General features: G+C 35.5%; 1 protein-coding gene across 5 annotated transcripts in view; it reads right to left on the bottom strand.

Moving 5' to 3' along the window:
- The window catches only part of ANKIB1 (ankyrin repeat and IBR domain containing 1), a 156,444-nt gene that overhangs the window by 28,132 nt on the left and 104,939 nt on the right, over window positions 1-23,373 (bottom strand). For all 5 annotated transcript variants that reach the window (XM_082631662.1, XM_082631660.1, XM_082631661.1 and 2 more), the window contains 5 exons: window positions 21,101-21,218; window positions 13,342-13,550; window positions 12,073-12,161; window positions 7,260-7,404; window positions 5,429-5,595 (listed from right to left, as the gene is read on the bottom strand). In XM_082631662.1, coding sequence (XP_082487788.1) covers window positions 5,429-5,595; window positions 7,260-7,404; window positions 12,073-12,161; window positions 13,342-13,550; window positions 21,101-21,218 — 728 coding nt within the window. The remainder of the gene's footprint in view (window positions 1-5,428; window positions 5,596-7,259; window positions 7,405-12,072; window positions 12,162-13,341; window positions 13,551-21,100; window positions 21,219-23,373) is intronic.

The following is a 23,373-nucleotide window of genomic DNA, read 5'->3' on the forward strand; positions in this document are numbered from 1 at the left end:
AAAGTATTTTTTATCAGTTGGGTCCTGTCTCACTAATAGTTTAAATTCTTGCAATTCAATGGGTGTTCCCCTGGCCAGCAGCATTGCCATTACTCAGGAGCTTGTTAAACGTGCAGAAGAACAGGACCCATGAGACCTACTGATTAGAATCTGCATTTTATCAAAATCACCATATGACCCTTCTGCATTTTAAAGTTTGGGAAGTACAATTTTACATCACATTCTTGTCATTACTTTTACCTCTGAATCCCCAAGTAACAGCAAGGGCAATCTAACTTACTTTCAAGTTTGATAAATTCCAATTTTCTGTCTTATTGGAATTTGGCAAATTTTGATTTAAATAATTAAAACTGTATCAATTTATTATTTGTAACTTAATTATATATTCTTTCTATAGGTATATAAAAGTCAAACATTAGGGACTTCCCTGAGGGTCCACTGGCTAAGACTCTGCGCTCCCAGTGCAGGGGGCCCAGGTTCGATCCCTGGTCAGGGAACTAGATCCCACATGCCACAGCTAAAAGATCCCTCATGCCGCAACTACAGATCCCGCATGCTGCAACTAAGACGCAGCACAGCCAAATAAATAAATAAAATAAATAAATAAATAAATAAAAATTTAAAAGTCAAACAAAAATGACTTAGAGTCTCTACGAATTATTTAATTCAATATGACATTATATTCTGTAGCACAAAGCTAATCATTCTAGTTAATAACAAAACATCATTTTGGGCAAAGAAAAACCCAATCTATGGGTGCCATCATCATCACATCATCATCACCAGTCTCATTTTAAACAAAGATCTTTTCTTTTTCTTAATTTTTTTTTCTTGGCCGAGAGGTAGTAGGATCTTAGTTCCCTGACCAGGGATGGAACCCGCGCCCCCTACAGTGGAAGCACAGCGTTTTAACCAATGGACTGCCAGGGAAGTCCCTAAACAAAGATCTTGTTTACAAAGTTTAAGTTAAGAAGACATGCCAACTGACGGGTAGAGTCTTAACTAACTATGAGGTAACATTTCACTATATTAAAAATGTATCAATTCTACTTCATACCCATTAGGATGGCTACTATTTTTGAAAAACAACAGAAAATAACAAGTGTTGGGAAGGATGTGGAAAAACTGGAACCCTTGAGCATGGCTGGTAGGAATGTAAAATGATGCAGCTGTTATGAAAAACACTTTGGTAGTTCCTCAAATAGTTGCAACAGAATTGAAAACAAGGACTCAAACTTTTTTTTTTTTTTTTTTGCGGTATGCGGGCCTCTCACTGCTGTGGCCTCTCCCGTTGCAGAGCACAGGCTCCGGATGCGCAGGCTCCGGACGCGCAGGCTCAGCGGCCATGGCTCACGGGCCCAGCCGCTCCGTGGCATATGGGATCCTCCCGGACCGGGGCACGAACCCGTATCCCCTGCATCGGCAGGCGGACTCTCAACCACTGCGCCACCAGGGAGGCCCAAGGACTCAAACTTTTACACCAAGGCTCATAACAGTATTCACAACAGCCAAAAGAAGGCAACAACTCAAATGTTCACTGACATATGAATGGATAAACAAAATGTGGTATATACACTCAATGGAATATTAGCCATAAAAAGGAATGAACTTCTGATACATGCTATAACATGTAATGAATTTTGAAGACATTATGCTAAGTGAGATAAGCCAGACACAAAAGGACAAATATTGTATAACTCCACTTATATTAAATATCTAGAATAGGGAAATTCATAGAGACAAAGTAGAATAATGGTTACCAGCAGCTGGGGTCGGGGAGGGAGGATGGGGAGTTATTGCTTAATGGCTGTGGAGTTTTTGTTTGGGATGATAAAAATGTTCTAAAATGGATAGGGGTGATGGTTGCACAACACTGTTAATGTACTTAATGCCATTGAATTGTATACCTAAAAAATCACTAAATACCTGGAAAGAATAATTTAATTTTCTTAAATTTCTGACTTATTACCAAATCTGGCGTTTGGGAAATCTTTTCCATAACTGTGGTTTTATACAGCTCCTTAGTAACTTAGTGATAACTTAATAGACATTAAAAAAATATTGCGTTGATTAAAAGTAGAAGTAGATGGCATCTACAAAGTAGATCTTTCAAAGTAGATCTCTGAAAACTAACACATCAGAGAAAATAAGCCTTAACTTCTCCAAAGTACAGTATAGTGATGACAATGCTATCAGATGTAATAGGTGACTGATAATCTGGATTATGCCATGTGTAGGAAGACAGAGTATTCTGATAGAAATAATGAAGATAGTGGAATGTTCTACAGATACTGGAAAACTAATTTCCTGAAGAAAGTTTTAACCAAGACACCAATGACTGGTAGCAAATACTCTGACAGACAAACTGTAATTACACAGGATAGTGGGAGAAAGCATTCCAGGTTCAGTTATTAAGGGCACAGAACTTGTTGGTGAACAAGTTATAATAGAAAAGGTTATCCTGTGGTGGGAAGAAAAATGCCTACTCCTACCTTCCCTCCCAACAATGAATATATTCAGTTCTATCCAAGCAGACATCTCTTGGGGATAGCTCTCAACTGATTCTGTCATATGTAGTTCTTAAAAAGAAGAAACTGTTATTGGCATTTCTTGTGGTTTTTGCAATTATTTTTAGAAAATATTTTTGAACTTTTGGGGGAAAGAAAGAAGAAAACCCAGAATCACATGCTTTTATTTTATAAAGATCTCTCTTGCAAAGCTTCCTTTTGCATGAAGCATACTTTCTCTTTGAAACACTAGATAAGGGCAGCAGAAATCTACTTAGAATTTCCTTTTTTTCTTAGAATTTCTGACTATAGGCAAAGCTTTTATACTATATGAATACGAGTAGGAAGCTATGTAAAAACTAAAATTGCAAATTAATTCTTAGAGAGGTGAAGCAATGTAAAAATCCTAGAATATACATATATCATATACCTACATATATCAATCCTATAGCTTAACGAATTTCAAAAATGAAAGGTAACAAAGTTAAGTCCTGGATTGCTATGCCAGAAAATGATGATACTATTTGCTAAGTTATCTACCACCCTTATAATAGGAGGAGTAAATAATTACCAAATGTGATCTTAAATCCATGTGGTCATCCACAGACAGATCCCCTAAACTGAGATAAAATTCCAAGTAGGGCCTGTGATCTTGGCATATAGTTTCCAATGGATACTGAGTATAACCAGCCTGATATTTTGGGGTGTGAGAAAGAGTAGCTGATATATTTTCTCCAAACACTAGACTAGAAAGGTACAGTTTATAGCATCATATATGTTTACTGGCATATATAGCTTTTAGAATCTAATCTACCTTGGTAGGTTTTTCCATTAGTTTCCATATTTTCAGTCAAACCAAACTTACTACTTGCAGCATACAAAGAGAGGTGGGGAAGAATACAAGAAAGTAAAAGCTAATCTACAGTGAAAACTAATAAAAGCTAGGCCACAGAAACCACAGAGTTTAAGAAGACAATGCCAATCACAGATTTTTCTTTTCCTTTCAAAACTTTATTATCCTCAGATCTTAGCAAATGTTATCATCTTCTTAATCTTCTAAACATTTTACTAATCTATGTTTTCCATTTTTGTAGCCTCTCCATCAATCCTCTTAATCAGCTTTTTTCATCCAGGGGTGCTTACCTGAACCAGAGGGCTCAGAAAATGATTTTCTGAAGGACAGTACATAATTAGTACCATTCTAGATGGGGTGCTTTAGGGCACTAGAGCTTAAGTTTCTCAAGAAACTAACTTCAAAGAAGAAGCTCCTTTATTTTCTTCTTTTAATATTCTTACTTTATAATAAAGTAGATTCATATTAATCTAAGGACAATTTATATGCAAACAAGTAAGCTTGTGTGTATTCAGTAACTCACTTCTGATTTCTGTTGCTGGATCCTTATCTTTTCTGGTGGGATAGTGAGGTGGAATTAGGACTCAACCATCGAATAGTAAAACATGTAAAACTAAAAATTAGGAATTTTCTTTTTAAATGTTTTGAAAAATTATCTTAAGGCATGTGGATATAATCTATTATTCAGTATTTTGTTGCTATTTTACTTGCTGAACCTGATTTAGCCATGAAAGTAGTAAATGTGGTTTTCCTTTCATTAATCACTATATTCAAGCACTTAGCCAGAAGCCTCGCAAGCTTTTTCTGTAAAGGGCCAGATAGTAAATATCTTGGGTTTTGCAGGCCTATGGTCTCTGTCACAACTACTTGATGTTGTCATAGCCTGAAAGCAGCCACAGACAATAGCTAAACAAACTGGCATGAGTGGGTGTGGCTGTGTTCTAATAAAACTTTATTTTTAAAAATTGGTGCAGACACTACTTTGCTGACACCTGACCTAGAATTCAGTGCTATATATAGGTTGGCAGTTCAATAAATATTTTTAGCTAATGATAATGATGATGAGGTTAAGAAATAGACCTTTCATGGTAGGGATATTTCCATAACTGCCTTTTTACTATCTAGCAGTGCTACAGTTTGATTTTGGTTTCTGATAAGCATACAAGTAAAGATTAGAGTTTTATATCTACTTCAAGTACAATATTTCCTTGCATATGTGATAAATCTGGAAATGAGCAAAAAGCATAACAAATACTATTTCTTCTTCTGATCACTTAATTAACATAAACAAAAAGTTATTATAATTGAATAAAGTATAACACTGATGTCAGACAAACATACAGTCAAGAGACTATACATAGTTACATGGCCTATCTGTTACTGATTTATCATCAGTTCATACTTACTGAGTATTTATCAGGCACTAGAAATTAAATAAAACAAGACACAAACTGGTTCCTAACTGGTACTGTGCATTAGAATCACATAAGAGCTTTTTTTTTTTTTTTTTTTTGGAGCCCCACTCCAAAATCCACTAAATCAAAATATCTCTTATTGGAGTCTAGAATGAAAATTTGGAAAAGCTGTCTTAATACTAAATTCTGGGCATGCCTGGTTAAGAATCACTGCTAGAGACTTCTACTTTAAGAAACGATGTTAAACTCTAAACATTTTCTAATCTATGGTGAGTAATTTGGTATTAAAGTTCAAGTGCAAGGGCTCTAGCATCAAACAGAGCTGGGCTTTAATTCCATTTCTGCCATTTCCTAGCTGCATAACCCTGGGCAGCTCTCCTGTGCCTAAATTTCCACATCTGTAAAATGGGTATAATAATATCACTCCGTTCATAGCATTGTTAGGAGAATTCAATATTTGAAAATATTTGGCAAGGTGGCTGGCACACATCAAGCACACAATAAATGTAAACTATCACCACTCTTTACACATTTTTTAATGAATAAGAATGATATCAAAAATACTACAATTTAAAGGCCTGATTCAAAGTATAAAGTCTCTTTAAAAACTGTCAGAAAGGTGATTAGGCTATTCCAACTTGTCTTTTACTGACCAGCAGAAGAGGTGTCCTTTTCCACAGTCCACAGCAGGGGCTCTGAGCAAGGGGAAGCTGAGTGTATCCGACCCAGATGTGTTTGACCCTTGTTTTGTTAGTCTGACTGCCCTTTCACAGCCTGGAGTAGGACACCATTTAATGGCAGGATTATTTTCAACAAAGGCCTGTTTAAACAGCAATAACAAAACATAACAAAACATTTTAACTCTCAATTCTAATAGGGAGTGTACCCCATATGTCAATTTACTTTAAAGCAAAACAGAGTGAAATAAAAAAACAAAGCGTAGTCAGTCTCAAGAAACACTTAAGATAGTATTGGGATATATAAAATAAGAAGGAAAAATGTGGCAATTACCTTAGTAATGACACGACTTTTAAATTTTATGTTTTCGTTAATCTAAAAACCAAGTAGATGATGATAAAGTAAAAATGCAACTATTCATATAGAAAATGTGTAATTTAAAAATGTTTTCTCATACAATGTGCCACTTTTCTGATGGAAAATAATTTTTATAAATAGAATCTTGTGATTATTAGTTGCATCAGAACAGTAAATTTCTAAATGGTACTCTAATGATACATAAAAATCAATATTATAAACATAGAATTACCATATGATCCAGCAATTCCACTTCTGCATATATACCCCAAATAATTAAAAGCAGGAACTGGAATAGATATTTGTACACCCATGTTCATAGCAGCATTATTCACAGCAGTCAAAAGGCAGAAACAACCCAAATATCCATGGATGAATGAATGCATAAACAAAATGTGGTATATACATTATTGGACTATTATTCAACCTTAAAAAGAAAGGAAATTTTATACATGCTACAACATGAATGAACCTTGAAGACATTATGCTAAGTGCAATAAACCAGACACATAAGGATAAATATTGTATGATTCCACTTATATAAGATGCCTAGAATAATAGCGAAAGACATAGAGACAGAAAGCAGAACAGTGGTTACCAGGGGCTGTGGGAAGAGGGAATGGGAAGTTAGTGTCCAATGGGAACAGAGTTTCAGTTTGGGATGATGAAAAAAATTCTAGACATGGAGAGTGGTGATGGTTGCACAACAAAGTAAAAGTACACTTAGTTCACTTAAAACTAGTTATAATGGTAAAGTTTATGTGTATTTTGCCACAATAATAAAAAAAAGCAAAATGTAAAAAAAAAGTCAATATTAAGATGCCTTCTATGTTAAAGAAACAGTAGGATTTCTTTTTTAAAAGTCCATGTATTAGGGTTTAGACCATCAAAAAATCTGAACAAGACAGTTAAAATGTAACTTTTAAATCACACAAAGAATATTTGCGTACACTTCTGAATAACTCCTCAGTGAAAAAGAAGATGGGGAAAAAAAGATGAAATAAACATTATAATTTGTTTTATGAAACTATTACTTGAAATTAAAAATCCATAAATTTCCAAGTTGATAATCTTTATTTCTAAATATTTACACTGAGGAGTAAAAATATGTCTTCTGGAAAATTTAAAATAGTTACTATTTACTTTGAACATTACCTTGATCAATCAGTTATAAAAGTTCAACATGCAAATCAATGAATAGTTCTGAGCGATAGTTTTATTTTTTTTGTAAACTACTATTATGGCTTTTTGCTTTTACTTCTATCATGATTATAAAATAATGCTTTAGTTTAAAACTTTAATTTAGGCCACCATTCCTTTATGCAGTTTTTCTGACAAAGTCAGAGTCCATTACTTTGTTTTCAAAAATAAAACAAAAAAATTCAAATCTGTTATATAGGTTTAATAAAATATACATTTTGGAAATCACACAGATAATTGGCAGCATACCTTAATATCAAACTGTAGGTATCGTTTGTCCATCTCCTTAGAAACTACGCTTTCTATGATATCCACAGGAACAAGTTGGAAGCAATCATATGCAGGGCAGAAAATGTTGTGAGCTTCACCTTCTTGAATTTTCAGATTCAAAAACCTATTAAAATTATCAATTGATAGAAAAAAGGCAAGGATATAATTTGCACAATCTAAGAATCTTTTCTTGATGCTGAATTTTCTGTTAGAGTATAATTAAAATATACCAATGAACAAACTGTGCAGTATCAATTGTAATACATTAATTCATATAATTCACAAACACTGAACACTTATTACCTGCCCAACCATTCATTATATATGTATGAATATTTATATACAGATCTATGTTTTATAATTTCTTTAACTTTGTTTGCTTTATCCTCTTTAAAAATTTGCAACAATATATTTATTTAACATTAAAAATAGAAATAAGTGGTTTAGAAAGGTCATATTCAATTCTCAATATTCTACACCTTTAAATTAAAGATAGCAATGATGGGCTTCCCTGGTGGCGCAGTGGTTGAGAGTCCGCCTGCTGATGCAGGGGACACGGGTTCGTGCCCCGGTCTGGGAAGATCCCACATGCCACGGAGCGGCTGGACCCGTGAGCCATGGCCTCTGAGCCTGTGTGTCCAGAGCCTGTGCTCCGCAACGGGAGAGGCCACAACAGTGAGAGGCCCACTTATGGCAAAAAAAAAAAAAAAAAAAAAAAAAAGAGAGCAATGGTACAGATTAAACCATAGATAATTCAAGAGATTTTTGAGGTGGCACTGGAATACAGCATAACTTTTTGAAGAAAAGGATTTCTGCTTATATTTCATTTAGACAAATATTAAAATGAGTTTCATGTCCTACTCTAGGCACACTAGTTGAGGTAGTACAGAAAAGGCATCCTGGAAAGTGGCAGGAATCTAGCCCAAGGTGAATTAAGTGGTTAACAGCAAGGTTTTTAATTAGAGAATTCCAGGTCTGCCACCAACAAGATATATGACCTTAAGCAATTCACTTAACTGTTCTGGGCCTCAATTTTGCTATATGTAAAATGGAGATAACAATATGTACTTATCAGTGTTATTATACAGATTATATGATATAATGTATGTGAAATATTTACATGGTGCCTGGCATAGAATAAAGAATTCATAAATTTTAGTGAGGGTTTTATCATTAATATTTCCCATGGAAAAAGAAGAAATAAACTTTAAAAATTTTATTTATTTATTTATTTTTGGCTGTGTTGGGTCTTTGTTGCCGCGCGTGGGTTTCCTCTAGTTGCAGTGAGTGGGGGCTACTCATCGTTGCAGTGCACGGGCTTCTCATTGTGGTGGCTTCTCTTGTTGCTGAGCATGGGCTCTAGGTGCGCAGGCTTCAGTAGTTGTGGCTCGCGGGCTCAGTAGTTGTGGCTCGCGGGCTCAGTAGTTGTGGCTCGTAAGCTCTAGAGCGCAGGCTCAGTAGTTGTGGCACACAGGCTTAGTTGCTCCATGGCATGTTGGACCTTCCCAGACCAGGGCTCGAACCCGCATCCCCTGCATTGGTAGGCGGATTCTTAACCACTGCGCGACCAGGGAAGCCCCGAAGAAACAAACTTTTGAAGTGTGAATTTCCCTTGCCTGAGGAGACATATCCAAAAAAATATTACTAAGACTGATGTCAAAGAGCTTACTGCCTATGTTTTCTTCTAGAAGTTTGTGGTTTCAGGTCTTACATTTAAGTCTTTAATCCATTTTGAATATATTTCTGTGCATGGTGTGAGAGAGAGTAGTCCAACTTGATTCTTTGTATGTGGCCGTCCAGTTTGCCCAGTACCATTTATTGAAGGGGTCATCTCTTCTCCATTGTATATTCTTGCTTCTTTTGTTGCAGATTAATTGCCCATATAAGTGTGGGTTCATTTTTGGGCTCTCTGTTCTGTTCCACTGACCTGCGTCTGTTTTTGTGCCAGTACCAAACTGTTTTGATAACTGCAGCTTTGTAGTAAAGTTTAAGATCAGGGAGTGTGATGACTTGTTCTTCTTTCTCAAGATTGCTTTGGCTATGAAGGGTCTTTTGTATGTCCATACAGATTTTAGAATTGTTCTAGTTATGTGAAAAATGTCCTCAACAATTTTTAAAAGTGTAAAGGGATGTTGAGACTAAAAGTTTGAGAATAGCTAATTGTAGAGTTCCTTTTTTCACAGAGCAGGATTCTCTTCCTTTTAGCTATGAATAGGTTCCCTGTAAAGTTAGATATACTTTATCTTAATACTTATAGTTCCCTGTCAAAGTGCACAACGTACTTAGACTCAGTTACTATATAATGATGTTTTTGAATTTTATGTATTCTAAATACATCAGAGCAGGTTTAACTATCTCTGGGGAATTAAATGACAGAACTGAGAAGACCTCACTGAAGAAAGGATCATCTCTCTGTGAGCCAGTCTACTAATTTTCAGCAACATAGAATTTCTCACTAAATTTAAAAGCAGAAGATAGAGTTGATGAATGTTAGTAAACGAGAGAAATCTGGGGCAAACTTTACCTATATTTTTATCTTGTAGGTCAGCTTCACAGATTATATCGTAAGTTCCCACTGTTTATTACCAAACTTAGTAAGATGGTAATAACTAACATTTACTGAGTGGTTGCTATATGCCAGGCCCTGTTCTAAGCATTTTCCATATATTAAGCCATTTAACAATAAACTGGCAACAATCCTATAAAGTACTCACCACTGTCACCATTTTATAGTTTAGGAAATTGAGGCACAGGAAGGTTACCGCTTACCTAAATCAACAACTAATCAGTAGCAGGAAGGATATTCTAGGCTGGGTAGAAAATAGTAATTTTCCTTTCATTTAAGCCCTTGGCATAGATGCTTCAAAGCATCTGTATGGACTGATGAGATAAGGGGGTAGAGAAGAGTAAGATAAATTAAGATGTTTTCAAAACTATCTAGGGACCTTTAAAAATTCTTCCTTGCTTCTTAGACTGAAGAGTTTTTCTATATGCCCATGAAAGGACTGCAATTAATTTTTAAATGGTTTTATTCACATACGAGTCACTCAATCTGGAACTTGTTTTACTGATGCTTGATTTGACAAGAACTATCTGGTAGGAGAGAGGAGGAGTATCCTAGGTAGGCTGATAAGGTACCATGGAAAACAATAATTAGATCCTTCACATTTAAATCTTACCATTAAGTATGGGAGATGGTTCCTGTGATAGGAGTTTGGTGAAGAAGGTCAAGGAAGTTCAAAAATATTCAAGTAAATCCCTTACAGGGGCTCAATTTTCACAGAGAAATCAATGTCAACAGTAACAAACTTGGTAGAACCCAGATAATACTTCCTAATATAATACAGTTGACAATTTTAAGCTAAATAAAGTACTAAACCTGTGGAAGATTTTCTGTGCTCAGAACCAGCTCAAAGTTTGCTTTGTGTTGTGAGTTCTGACCTTTGCCAATTAATTTATCTGTATCAGCTGCACTGATTTGAGCCTATCTAATTAGATTCAGAGTAGAGTCTAATCTGTTTTAAAAAGAACAACCAGATATTCTTACTTATTCTGATTTTTTTAAAAGCAGATTATTTTTCCCCTCCAAATAAATAATATAATATACAAATCCATTTATACAAATATAAATACAAATATAATCTTCCCTTATATCCCAATTTGGAAAACAGATAAAGAAAATGTACTCAAAATGAAACCACAGTGACAGAAAGAAGATCAGTGGCTGCCTACAGATGGGAGGTGGAGGGTGGTGGTGGAAGGATAAGACGGAGGTGGAAAGAGAAGGGTGGGAGGGATTTCAAGGAGAAATGAGGAAACTTTTGGGGGTAATGGATATATTCATTATCTTGACTGTCGTAATGGTTTCATGGGTATATATGTATGTCAAAGCTTATTGAATTATTTATTTTGAATATGTGTTTTAGTGTATGCTATCCATACCACGACAAAGTTATTAAAAAAAAAATTTCCTCAGGTTCTTGCTCTCTCACGCAACATGGTATTCCCTAGTTCCCTACACTTGGTTCCTAGTATTCCATGAAAAAGAACAGTTTGAAAACTTTTTCCTTAAATATTAGTGATATGCTTTGCTTAGGTCATCAATCATTAGATTTACGTGTCTCCAGAGATAACCAGATAACATATTGCTCATTATATTGATCTTCTTCATTTAGTTTATAAACCTCTCTCAAAAAGTACAACATTAGAGCAACATTAATGGATGGTGAGAAAGTATAAATCTTGGCAAGGTAATAGGAAGGAGAATAGAGATAAACATGAGAAGGAAAATAAAATTTCAATTTGTAATACAGACCAACCATGCTTAGCAGAGACATCTAACTGAATTGATTAAAAAGGAATTTTTAGCATCCATATTCTTACAGATTTCCAAGGCTATCTGCTTGTCACAAAAAGTTCAGAGAAAGCATAAAAACAAATGCTTAAACAATCTTGGGATATAAGAAACTGATTCTTGATATTGAGGTGCAGGCTTAAAATTTATAATAGATGAGAAAACTTATTCACCTACATCTGCTTTGTTCCCCAAAGTACCTTACATTAAGCAAAATAACCTTAATTACTAAATTAAATAATTTTACTAAATTAATAGATGGGAAGATGTCAAAATAAAAACAGAATTCTTCTTTAGTAGTAAAATATAACACATTTGAGTGTAACTCTGAAACCAATATAAATAATCCATATCATTAAATATTGAAAGCAAGAAATTTTATTGCCAGATTAGAGTGCTATCATGCAGTAAGAAATACTAAGCTGTACATATACTCACGACTCCCAACATCCTCTACAAAAGTCATGTCCACAGGGCATATCCACTGGGTCTTCAAATACAGAAATACTGCACATACAAATGTCACACTGGAAGTGAAGAAGAAAAATGATTTAAACAAAGTCGTACTTTGGAGACAGAACATCTCTTTGTTCATTAGCTTATGGCAAAAATACTAGCATAGTAATTTTAAACAGTGTTTCAAAGTTATAAGGGAAATTAAAGTTAGTGTGCCTACCTTTGACTAAATAACAAATACCATGCTTATCTCATTATAAATTATTGTGGGATTTAAATGTTTTAATGCAAAAGTGAAATTCTTAAATTCCAAATGTATGTGGTAAATTAGTCAGCAACTATTTGTTTGGAAAAGGAAATACAAGAAACAAATCACTGTAATGTATTAAAGTCAAGATCAAATTGCTCCTTGCAAAATAACCACTTCAATATCATGTCCTTCACCCTATACGCATCCCAGAAAATCTACAAAAACGGAGTAACTCTGTTTCTTCAATACAGCAACTCAGGAAATTCAGAGTAGCAATTTAGGGATTTCTACCCAGGGAACCATGGTACAAAGCTGTGTATCTTCTAAACAATAACCACCTTTATAATGTTACAGATGTGAATTACAGAAGTCGGATTCTGTTTTCCAAGAAGGCCCAGATAAAATCTGGAGTGCATTCATATTTATAACATATTTTGTGTGGCTGAATCATTTGAGAAACATAAAAATTTCCTGTAACAGTACACCAATGGTTTGCCAATTAAAAATGCACACAATGGCAGTACTGTTTCTCAATAAAAAGCAAATATTTATTTTGGAAATGTATCCAGATGACAAACTCCAGAAGTCTTATTGAAACAAATACATAATCATCAACATAGGATAAATTTGTTCAGAAAAATATAAAAATATTTTCATATCTTTGGTTTCAGGTGCCTATCACAAATTCAACTTTTAATATTTCAGTATGGTGTGCTCAAAATTTTAAGCAATTGGAGATTTTAAGTGAAAATATTGTAGATGGTTTTCCCAAATTCTTTTATGTTTTCTGTTTTAAAAGAGAAAAATAAAGCCCTTTTGTTTTTCAATCTGTAATTCAGAGATATCAAAAATAGTCTGTGATAATAAATATTTACCAAAGCATGAAATAACTGAACCCTTTAAGTAGGGTATAGGATTCAATTACAAGAATATGACTAGAGGTTTCATGAAACAATATTAAAACTAAAACTATGGGAAGTACACTGAATACTAAACCATACCAAACTGGTGTCCAAATCCCCAGGAGATAAGCTTATTTCATCTGGAGAGGTGATGGAAGAGCGTGTAGTCCTTGGAGTTCTTGGAGAAGGGAGTGTGTCCCAGGCATTATACCCACTTGGTGGTGGAGTTGGCATTTGAACACCTGATCGTTGGCAGCAGTTCTCTGGGTTGGACATCCAAGCTTCAAGTAATTTCTCCCTGTCCCAATCTTTAAGAAAAACAGAATGGATATCTCTCAAATAACAAAGAAAATATGGTGATGTTTTAAGAGCTTCATAATAACAAAAGAGAATAAGTTAGAGAGATATAGGTCATCTATGAAAAAAAATTATTTGTATCAAAATAGTAATTGCAAATGAATATTCATGATTTTATATCCATTTATATTTATTTTTTAATTTTTTTAATTTTTGCTGTGGTGGTTCTTTGTTTCTCTGCGAGGGCTTTCTCTAGTTGCGGCAAGCAGGGGCCACTCTTCATCGCGGTGCACGGGCCTCTCACTATCGCGGCCTTTCCTGTTGCGGAACACAGGCTCCAGACGCGCAGGCTCAGTAGTTGTGGCTCACGGGCCTAGCTGCTCCGTGGCATGTGGGATCCTTCCAGACCAGGGCTCGAACCCGTGTCCCCTGCATTGGCAGGCAGATTCTCAACCACTGCGCCACCAGATAAGCCCCCTGGCAGGAGTTCTTTAGACCCAACCAATTTGTCAATTACTTGCCGCGCAGTCTTAATTTGGATGTTTGGTGGTCCTCTGGGTGGATCTTATCAAGTCCAAAGAGATTGAGCAATAGGAGAATGAGAAAGACTGAGGGGGAAAAGCCTTGGCCTCAGTGCGCTTCTTCACGGCCAGAGAACTGGTCTCTGCCAGATCCTGCAGGCGACGTCAGCTGCCACTTAACGGGCTACTTGAATCTACATGGCTCAGGATAAGTCCCAGCCACCCTTCAGAGGGCAGCTGTAGCCCAGTAGGCGGATCGAGATTATGGCATTTGAGGCCCCGCATTGGGTGCCAGAAAAGATGTTGCAGGAAAGAGAGTGGGGTGCGAGAGGATGGTCACATCCCAAGTCATGTCTGAGTCCCTGGGATGGCCGCCAAGTGTGGGTTCTTGGCTTTGTGCAGGCAAGAATTCAAGAGCAAGACATAGTAAAGTGAAAGAAGGTTTGTTCAGGGAGATACACACTCCATAGACAGAGTGTGGGCCATCTTGGAAGGCAAGAGCCCATTTATATTTTTAAACAGAATTTAAACTTTTATAATTTATCATGGCTTACAACCATGTCAATATCTAATAATATGGTCAAAATTTTCAGTCATTTCTACTAATAATCAAAAGTCGTGGCTCACATATCATTGGAATTTACTAAATTTTTATTGGTATAGGTTTGATTAAGCCATTTTACTCTTTCAAGAATAATATGTAACTGCACAATTGGCCTCACTGCTGTCAAGTTGTAAAATGATTACACAGCTAACTATAAGCATGTCAAAATGCCAACAAGTCCTAAAAATCACTTGATAAACAGCTTGAAAACAGAAGGAACTTCTGAAGAGATTATGATTATAAAGTTTTAGTGAATTTGATATAAATTCCACATTAAGTGAGCCTGATTCTGGCTTAACTAAAAAAAGGTTACCTGCCTAGTACAAACACTTTATAGTCAAGTGAAGTATGTTATAAGTCCAGAGCCATAAAAACCTAACCCATTCAAAACAATAAACTGATATATCCAATGATTTTCCCAGGTGTTTTATATATATTATTTTATTTACTCCTCCCAACAAACTTTTCAATCATTATTGAGAAGAAACCAAGACTCAGGGAAATTACACAACTTGCCCAGGCTCACACAGATATGAAGGATTTGAAACAAATTTCTGTGAATTCAAAGCCTGTGTTCTTTCCACTGCAGCCCAATAAAGCACAGGGTCAAAAGTAATATGAGTCAATTATTTACCACGGGCCCATTCTATATCATTTTACAAATCAAATACAAATAACTGTGAAAACTTTCTATATAAGACTTTTTTCAACTGTATGAAGTCAATATATTTGGTGGTTTACCAGGATAATTATGATTCAGACATGCAATGAAGATAGAGTATGTTTCCATATGTGCAAAGGCACAGAAGTATAATGGAGAGACATGAGCAGCTCTGTAAAGTTACAGTATACTATATTGTGGTTTGGGGAGATGGAAGATAAGCTTGGAAACGGGAGTCATTACAAAAGAAGAAAAATCCTACAACTGAAAAACACTGCACATGAGTGCATTCTAGGAAATGTTGCTAAATGGACCTGAGTGTTTTGATAGGCCATTACAGGCATACCTTGGAGATATTGCAAGTTTGGTTCTAGACCAGTGCAATATTGCAATAAAGCAAGTCGTACAAATTTTTTGGTTTCCCAGTGCATATAAAGGTTATGTTTACACTACATTGTTTTTTTTAGCTATAATGCTATCACACTTAACAGACTACAGTACCTTAATTAAAATACTTTATTGCTAAAAAACACTAACCATCATCTGACAATGTAGGGTTGCCACAAATGTTCAAATTGTAAAAAATGCAATATCTGCAAAGCACAATAAAGCAAAGTGCAATAAAATGAGGTATACTTGTATTTACTTAAAAAGTTAAAACTTTCTTAGAACAGCATGATTATTTTTCAAATCTCCACTATAATACGTTTTCATAAATGGAAAAAAAGAATTACTATAATTTATATACACACATATTAAATTAAATTCTAGTCTTATCTACTACAAATATTTTCCAGCACAATTTCTGCTTGGATTCTATCACATCATTCATTTAGCAAACATTTATTGAATGTCTTTCATGTGCCATACACTATGTCAGGCTGTAGGGATATAATAGGAGGAAAAACCAGGCATAATTCCTGTTTTCATGGAACTGAGAGTCTAGTAGGGAGAAAGACATTAAGTAAAATCAACACATTAAAAAAAAATCATCACTGTCAGAAGCACCATTAAGAAGAGGTAGAGACTCCCATTCAGGGAGCTCATGGCTTGGAGTGGACATCCGAAGGATGAGTGGGACCTAACTGGGTAAAAGGAAGAGGGAAAGACATTCTAGACAGATGGTACATAGCATGTTAAAAGGCCTTATGGCAGGAGAGAAGGTAGCATCCTTGTGAAATTAAAAAGTCAATGTAGCTGGAGCATGGAGACCAGAGGGGAAGCACTGTGTGAGTGAGGCTGAAAACAGGCAGGGACTAGGCCATGTAGAACTTTTTAATAATACTCCTATCATCAGTTTAGAAGTGACAGGAAGCCAGTGAAAACTGGGCTTAGGGTTAGGAAGAAGAGGTTGTCACGGTTAGATCCGAAAAGATCATTCTGACTACAGTATGGAATAACAAAGAAATTGGATAGGGTGAGAGTGGAGGGAAAGGTAGACTAGAAAGGAGGCTACTGGGAAGTACCAGTGAGAGATTATGGTAGCCAAGGCCATGGTTGGCTGCAGTGGAGATGAAGAGAAAGGAAGAAGTTAAGATCTGGGACGTGAGACTGAAAACTTGGTAACAATGGGATATAGGGTCTGAGGGAGAGGAAATGTCAAAGTTGTTGTCCCGGGTCTTCCACGTTGGTTGGTTGGTGCTGCCATCTATGTAAATAGGGAATATCAGAGACTCAGGTACAGGTTTAAAAGTATGATTTTAATTTTAGACATGATGAGATTAAGGGGCTTTTGAGATATCCTAGAGGTGCTTTCAAATCGGCAGTTGTATATAAGTGTATAGAGCTCAGAAGTCTAGTCTTAGAGGGAGAAATCTGTATCTGTGGAAGCCGTGGGAGAAGATGTCATTTCCTAGGAAGAGAGTAGAGTGAGAGGAGGTGTGGACTACTGATGTTTAATTACCTATAGAAGTGATGGCTCTCCAAAGGAGATTTAAAAAATACTTCAGTATACATTTACTCTAAGGACAAGCAAACTAGCCTTGGTCTCATATTTTAAAAAACAGGTAAGTAAATTTTACTTATTTTCTCATTAGGTAGCTTTGAACTATATAAGTTACTTTTATTATTGAGGAAATGCCCAGAAAATGACCTTTGTATTCTTAACAGAGTCATCCTTAAAATTCAATTACTACTTAGTAAATACTGCCAAACATTTCTGTCTTCTGTCTTCAACCTCATTACTTTGGGACTAAATTTGACAGTAGATAACATAATACTTAAATCTATTTTCCTGTGGAAAGCCGAATGAATGTTACCAAGGATACAATCTATAAAGCTAACAAATAGTTCAGTTTAATAGCTCTGAAACAGAGCCCATCCGGATTTTGACAGCAAGTAGTATAAACTGCAGCTCTGTGCACTGTCTTTTTTATTCACTAGCATCGTTTATCTCTGAAAATCTTATTTGATTATCAAAATGTCACTGATATTACCTAAACAATATAGAAGAGATGTCCATCTGAAAACCTGCATTAGCCTCTATTATATGCCTTAATAGGAGACTGAAATATAGAACTCTTAAATTGTTAAAAAAGTTATCAAAGAATAGACAAATGTCAAGTAATAAAATTCAATTAGATATCACGTTATTAGAATTGACCCTACTATATAAAAGAAGTAACTTAGGGAAATATCAATGGAATGAAAATGGAGGTGATCATTTAAAAATACTTGATGACACAATGTGTAAACACCAGAGAAGAAAATCTTTGTTTTAATTACAATAAAATTACTAGTTAAGTTAGCCTTAGATTCTATATAATATTGTAAGTTAGAATTATGATATATAATTTAGCTGAATGTAGATAATTGGCAGAAATGGCCATAAGTACTACACAACAGTTCTACAGAGTAGAACTATTGCTTGCAGTTAAGTGTGACCATGTGACTGAATTCTGGTCAGTGGAATAGGTGCAGGAGTGATTTATGCCACTTCCAGGACTGGCTCAAAAAACTTCCCACACCTATTTCTCCACACTTTTTCCCTTCTGATTGGTTGTCTGGAATGGAGATACTCCAGGCAACCTCAGAAGCTACTTTGCTAATATGGCAGAGTCTCAGTCAGTCCGAGTAACTGTGTGGAGCAGAGCCCCTGTCCCATTCCTAACACTTTAGACTATTATGATTAATAAATGTTTACTGTGTTTGACTCGATACTTTCATTTCAGCAGCCAGCCTACCCTAACTAATACAACTGTCACGTTACAGCTCCTCACAGATGAATAGCTTCCACTTTTATGCCAGCTCTACATTATATTTAAATGCACTCTCTTTATTTGAAAGCTCAAGCAAAGGACGGGGTGCTGTGAACCTCACACAAAAGAAACACAATTTAAGGTATTTGGTATTTCTTTACAAGTTTTTACGACTGTTAAGTATTATTACTAAGAGGAAAATATTTTATCTTTAAATTCTAAGATTTTTAAAACTATTCTGAATTTCCCAATGTCGTTTTTGAAACCAGGTCTAAATGTCTTCCCCAAAGGATTTACTTCAAAATTTTAAAAGATGGCAATGGAGAAAAAGTTTTATAATAAAAAGATGGATTTAAAAATATATAAATAACATTTCAGATATATTATCTATTCATTTTGTAACTATGTTCTGAGGGCTTAAGGGATGCCAGATATTGTGGAAACAAAAAACAATAAAAAGCTGTCCTCTAAGAGCTCCCAGGTTAATGTAGAAGTAAAGCAAATAAAGAGATTATTACAATATTGTATTCTAAGTGTACGACACATACATGCACAGGATATAATGGGAAGAGACAGAAAGGCTCTCAGTGAATACTTGGGAACACATAAGCAGAAAAGGTTTCCTGGAAGAGTGATTAATAAGGACAAGCAGGAGTGGGTAAATAAATGGGAAGATTAACAGCCCAGGTAAAGAAGCCTGGGTCATGAAGGTCTACTACAGAGCTGGGATATTTTAAGTCTGTGGAGAGCCAGCGAAGCATTTTTCAGCAGGGGAGTTACATGCTCAAAATTTTAAAATGCAATATAAAAAATGAATAAGGATGAAGAGGAATGGCAACAGTGGAGACTACAATTTAGATGAAAAATAATGACAACCTGAATTTAAGTCAGTGGCAGTGAGAATGGAAAGAGCTAGGGAGGATGGGGAGAGGATGAGAGATATTTAGGAAGAGAAATGATAAGACTGTGGCCAAATGTAATACAGATGGAGAAGGAAAGAATGACTTCCCAGTTTCTAGTTAGGGTGATTAAATTAATGTGGCAGTCCATTTATCAAGACAGTGGGGGAAATGATGAGTTCAGGTGTGGACATCCTTAGGTTGAGGAGAAAATGTTAAAAAGGCATTTAGAAATAAAGCCTTGAATACTTTATTAAGGTCAGGTGGTAGATATATTCTTTATTATTTAGGTGGTTTTTGAAACCCTTGGTTTCATTAGATAAATGTGCACAGCAAAGTTTCTCAGAAAACGGTCTACTTCGTAAGGCTTGTTTACAACACACGTTTTTATGCTACATCCCTCACCTAAAGACTTAGACTCTCTGGAAGTCATCCTAGGAATCTCTGGTTAGTTTCCCAGTCTATCCTTATTTATACTAAAATATAGAGCCACTGGTATATAAAGTGGAAAAGAGTGCCAAGTACAGAACTCTGGGAAATATCAATATTGAAGTTAGTGATTCTGGATGGTTATATACCAAATTATTCACAGAGGTGATCAAAGGATGATGAAATATGCAGTTTTAAATTTTCTTCTGATCAAAACGTTATATAAAAATATTTGGAGGGCTTCCCTGGTGGCGCAGTGGTTGGGAGTCCGCCTGCCGATGCAGGGGACGCGGGTTCGTGCCCCGGTCTGGGGGGATCCCACATGCCGCGGAGCGTCTGGGCCCGTGAGCCATGGCCGCTGGGCCTGCGCGTCCGGAGCCTGTGCTCCGCAACGGGAGAGGCCACAGCAGTGAGAGGCCCGCGTACCACAAAAAAAAAAAAAAAAATTTGGAAGTTGACATTCTATTTTAGTATAGATGGTAAAGATTTATAGTTAAAACAGACCGGTATGCCTCAAAATTACTGGATGAGAACAGCCATTTACCTTTTTATTTTTAAAAATAATTTCTAAATCAGAAAAAACCTCTTTGAAATAAGCCAAAATGTCAAATATCAAGTGTGCAATGAGAGGGTCCAACTCAGCATGTAACAACTCCCAGAATGGTTATGCTAAGTATCACAGAGAACTTAAAATAAGCTGAGCACTTTTCCTAAGTAAATTTGGTAATGTCCTCAAAAAAATAAAAACAAACAAAAAACCTCACCTTAAAAAGAATAGCATATTCCTGCCTTGACTCTCTAAATTTCTCTTTGTGCATTTCATGGTGAGAAACAGCTTTTACATAAAATAAATACAACTGACAATACTAATAACACAACTGTCAGTTAACTCTATTTAATTGACTTTAGTAAAAATTAATGTCTAAACCAGGACTAGGACTATGGATTCCAACTCTCAACCCTGCTCGAATCAGATACATTTCTAAAATTAGACAACCTATAAGTTGATTTAGTAGCTCAATTTTCAAAAGAAATTTCCTGTTTCTCTCTACGATTCGTAGCTAGTTTATACTTCAAAATACAAAATGTTAGGAGGATGCTGAGTACTGCAGTAACTACTGCACGAAAATGAACTTAGGCTTGTTTAGCAAACTATTTTGTTTTATATTAAAACATTAAAATAGCCACCCTTTAACTCTGAAAAGTTTCAAAAGGCACTCGTGTTATCAGAAGCACATTTCTTTCATTACCATGAGCTCGAAGTAAAGCTTCAGCAGTAAATAGTGGAGCCTGGAGCATGTCTGCTGTTTCCACAATAAGCATATCTTTCAATCTACGAAGATCCTGAGGTCTTAATCCTTCATATGGCTTTAAAAAGAAGAAAAACAAAGTTAAATTGGCTATTATACTATTAAGAAGTTCTAAATGCCTATAAATAAATATATATGATTATCATTTATTTAACCTTCCAGTTCCAGTTTGGCAATGAAGTTAAAAAGCCTCTGTATGTTCCACTATCATGGACTTCAAACTACTCTCTCACAAGTCTTTTTTAAGCTGGAAAGTGGATGCCTAGTCTCATGTACCTTATCATTCTAAAACAAAAGAATCATACTATAATGACAAAACCATCTTACTTCATAGTTTTAAAAATCTGAATAATACAAAAAAGAATTAGAAATAAAAATCTATAATCCCACCACTGAGCAGCGGTCATGATTAAAGTTCTCAAGTATTTTTATCCAGTCTTTTCTTTTTGCAAATCAATTGTGTGTGAATATAACAATATATGTTTTCACTTAGACTCACTTTTAATCACTGAACCACCAACATTTACACTTTTAATCACTGAACCACCAACATTTACACTTATTAAGATACAATCTGGATTGCTAGTGGGATTATATGATACCTATTAATTAATTTGGAGAGAAGTGACTATGACATACTATTCAACTTATCATAAATGTATTCTCTCTGTTTATTCAAGTGTTAATGCTTCTTAGTTTTCTTCATAAAGGTACTGTATCATTTCAGGTTTTTTAAATTCTTTTGTTATCCTTTATACTTTTTTTCTTTGCTTTTAACAGAAAACATACAAGGAATAAAATCACAAATGTCTCACTATTCAGAAATTTATAAAAGTTAAAATAACCTGTGACATGTTTTCCCCATTACATTTCCCTAATTTTCCCCATCCTTGCTTACAGCATCACTATCATGAATTTGATTTGTAGCTATCATAATATTATGGCATAACATTAAATATATCGCTAAGCAATTTGCTTTTATTTTTATTCAATATTGTTTTTATTATTAATATTGATACGCATATCTATTTCAATCCTTTAAACAGATGTAACCAGCTTACTGCAGTAAGCATAGAACTAAAGACCATAACTTAAAAAGCAGTAGAAATTCTCAAATACTTATCAGAATAACAAACCACTGAGGATGTCCTTTGGTAACATCTATCACACATTCCAGAGAGTTCTGGGCAGTCAGTAAGCCCTATCCCTTATAGCTGATTTATAGATATTTTAAAATTAGATATTATCTTTATTTTTGCTTTGTTTTTTTTGATTATCATGGAAACCATTTCATCAATTCTTACTTAACCCCATATGGTGGGAACTCTATTCACCAGGGGTAATTTCCCTCAGTTGATAATACGTTTCCTGATCCTAAGATGTCTTCTGGCAGGGAAGCATATATAAGCAATGAGTGTATTAATGACAGGAAAGACTGACAAACTTGACTGCAAAAGAAACTGCCAAGATTTAAACATAAAAAGTGTGTTGCTTTTAATATATAAGGAATTTGTGACAATCAGTAAATTTAAAATGTCAAAAGTTATAAAAACACAAACATCCTTAAGTATACAAACTCTTTACCTAACAAACTGGCCAAGGTTTGGAAAAAAACAAAAACAAAAACACCCCTCGGGCTTTCCTGGTGGCGCAGTGGTTGAGAGTCCGCCTGCCGATGCAGGGGACATGGGTCCGTGCCCCGGACCGGGCAGATCCCACATGCTGCGGAGCGGCTAGGCCCGTGAGCCGTGGCCGCTGAGCCTGCGCTCTGCAACGGGAGAGGCCACAACAGTGAGAGGCCTGTGTACCACAAAACAAACAAACAAACAAACAAAAACACCCCTCAATATTGGTAAGGTTGCAGTGAGATGGCCCTCTGATGTACTGTGGGTAAAAATAGAAATTGGATTATCATTTAATGACTAAGCATCACGTATCATGAGCCTTTAAAATACTGATCTTGTGACTCAATAACTTTACTTACAGGAATCTATCCTAAGGTCTAATCACAATGTGAACAAAACTGGTCAATTGCAATGCTACTTTTAAAAGTGACAAAATGCAAGTAACCCAAATGTACTTTCAGGGAGTTATAGGACATCTACATGTTAGAGTAGTTAGCAGTCATTCAAAATGTTTTCCATGATGAGTTTGTGAATATCAAAAAATGTTAAGAAAAAAAAAAAGCCTACAGGATGTAAAATGTACAATAT

Source organism: Mesoplodon mirus (genome assembly GCF_964341445.2).
Source record: "Mesoplodon mirus genome assembly, chromosome: 9".
Classification (NCBI taxonomy): domain Eukaryota; kingdom Metazoa; phylum Chordata; class Mammalia; order Artiodactyla; family Ziphiidae; genus Mesoplodon; species Mesoplodon mirus.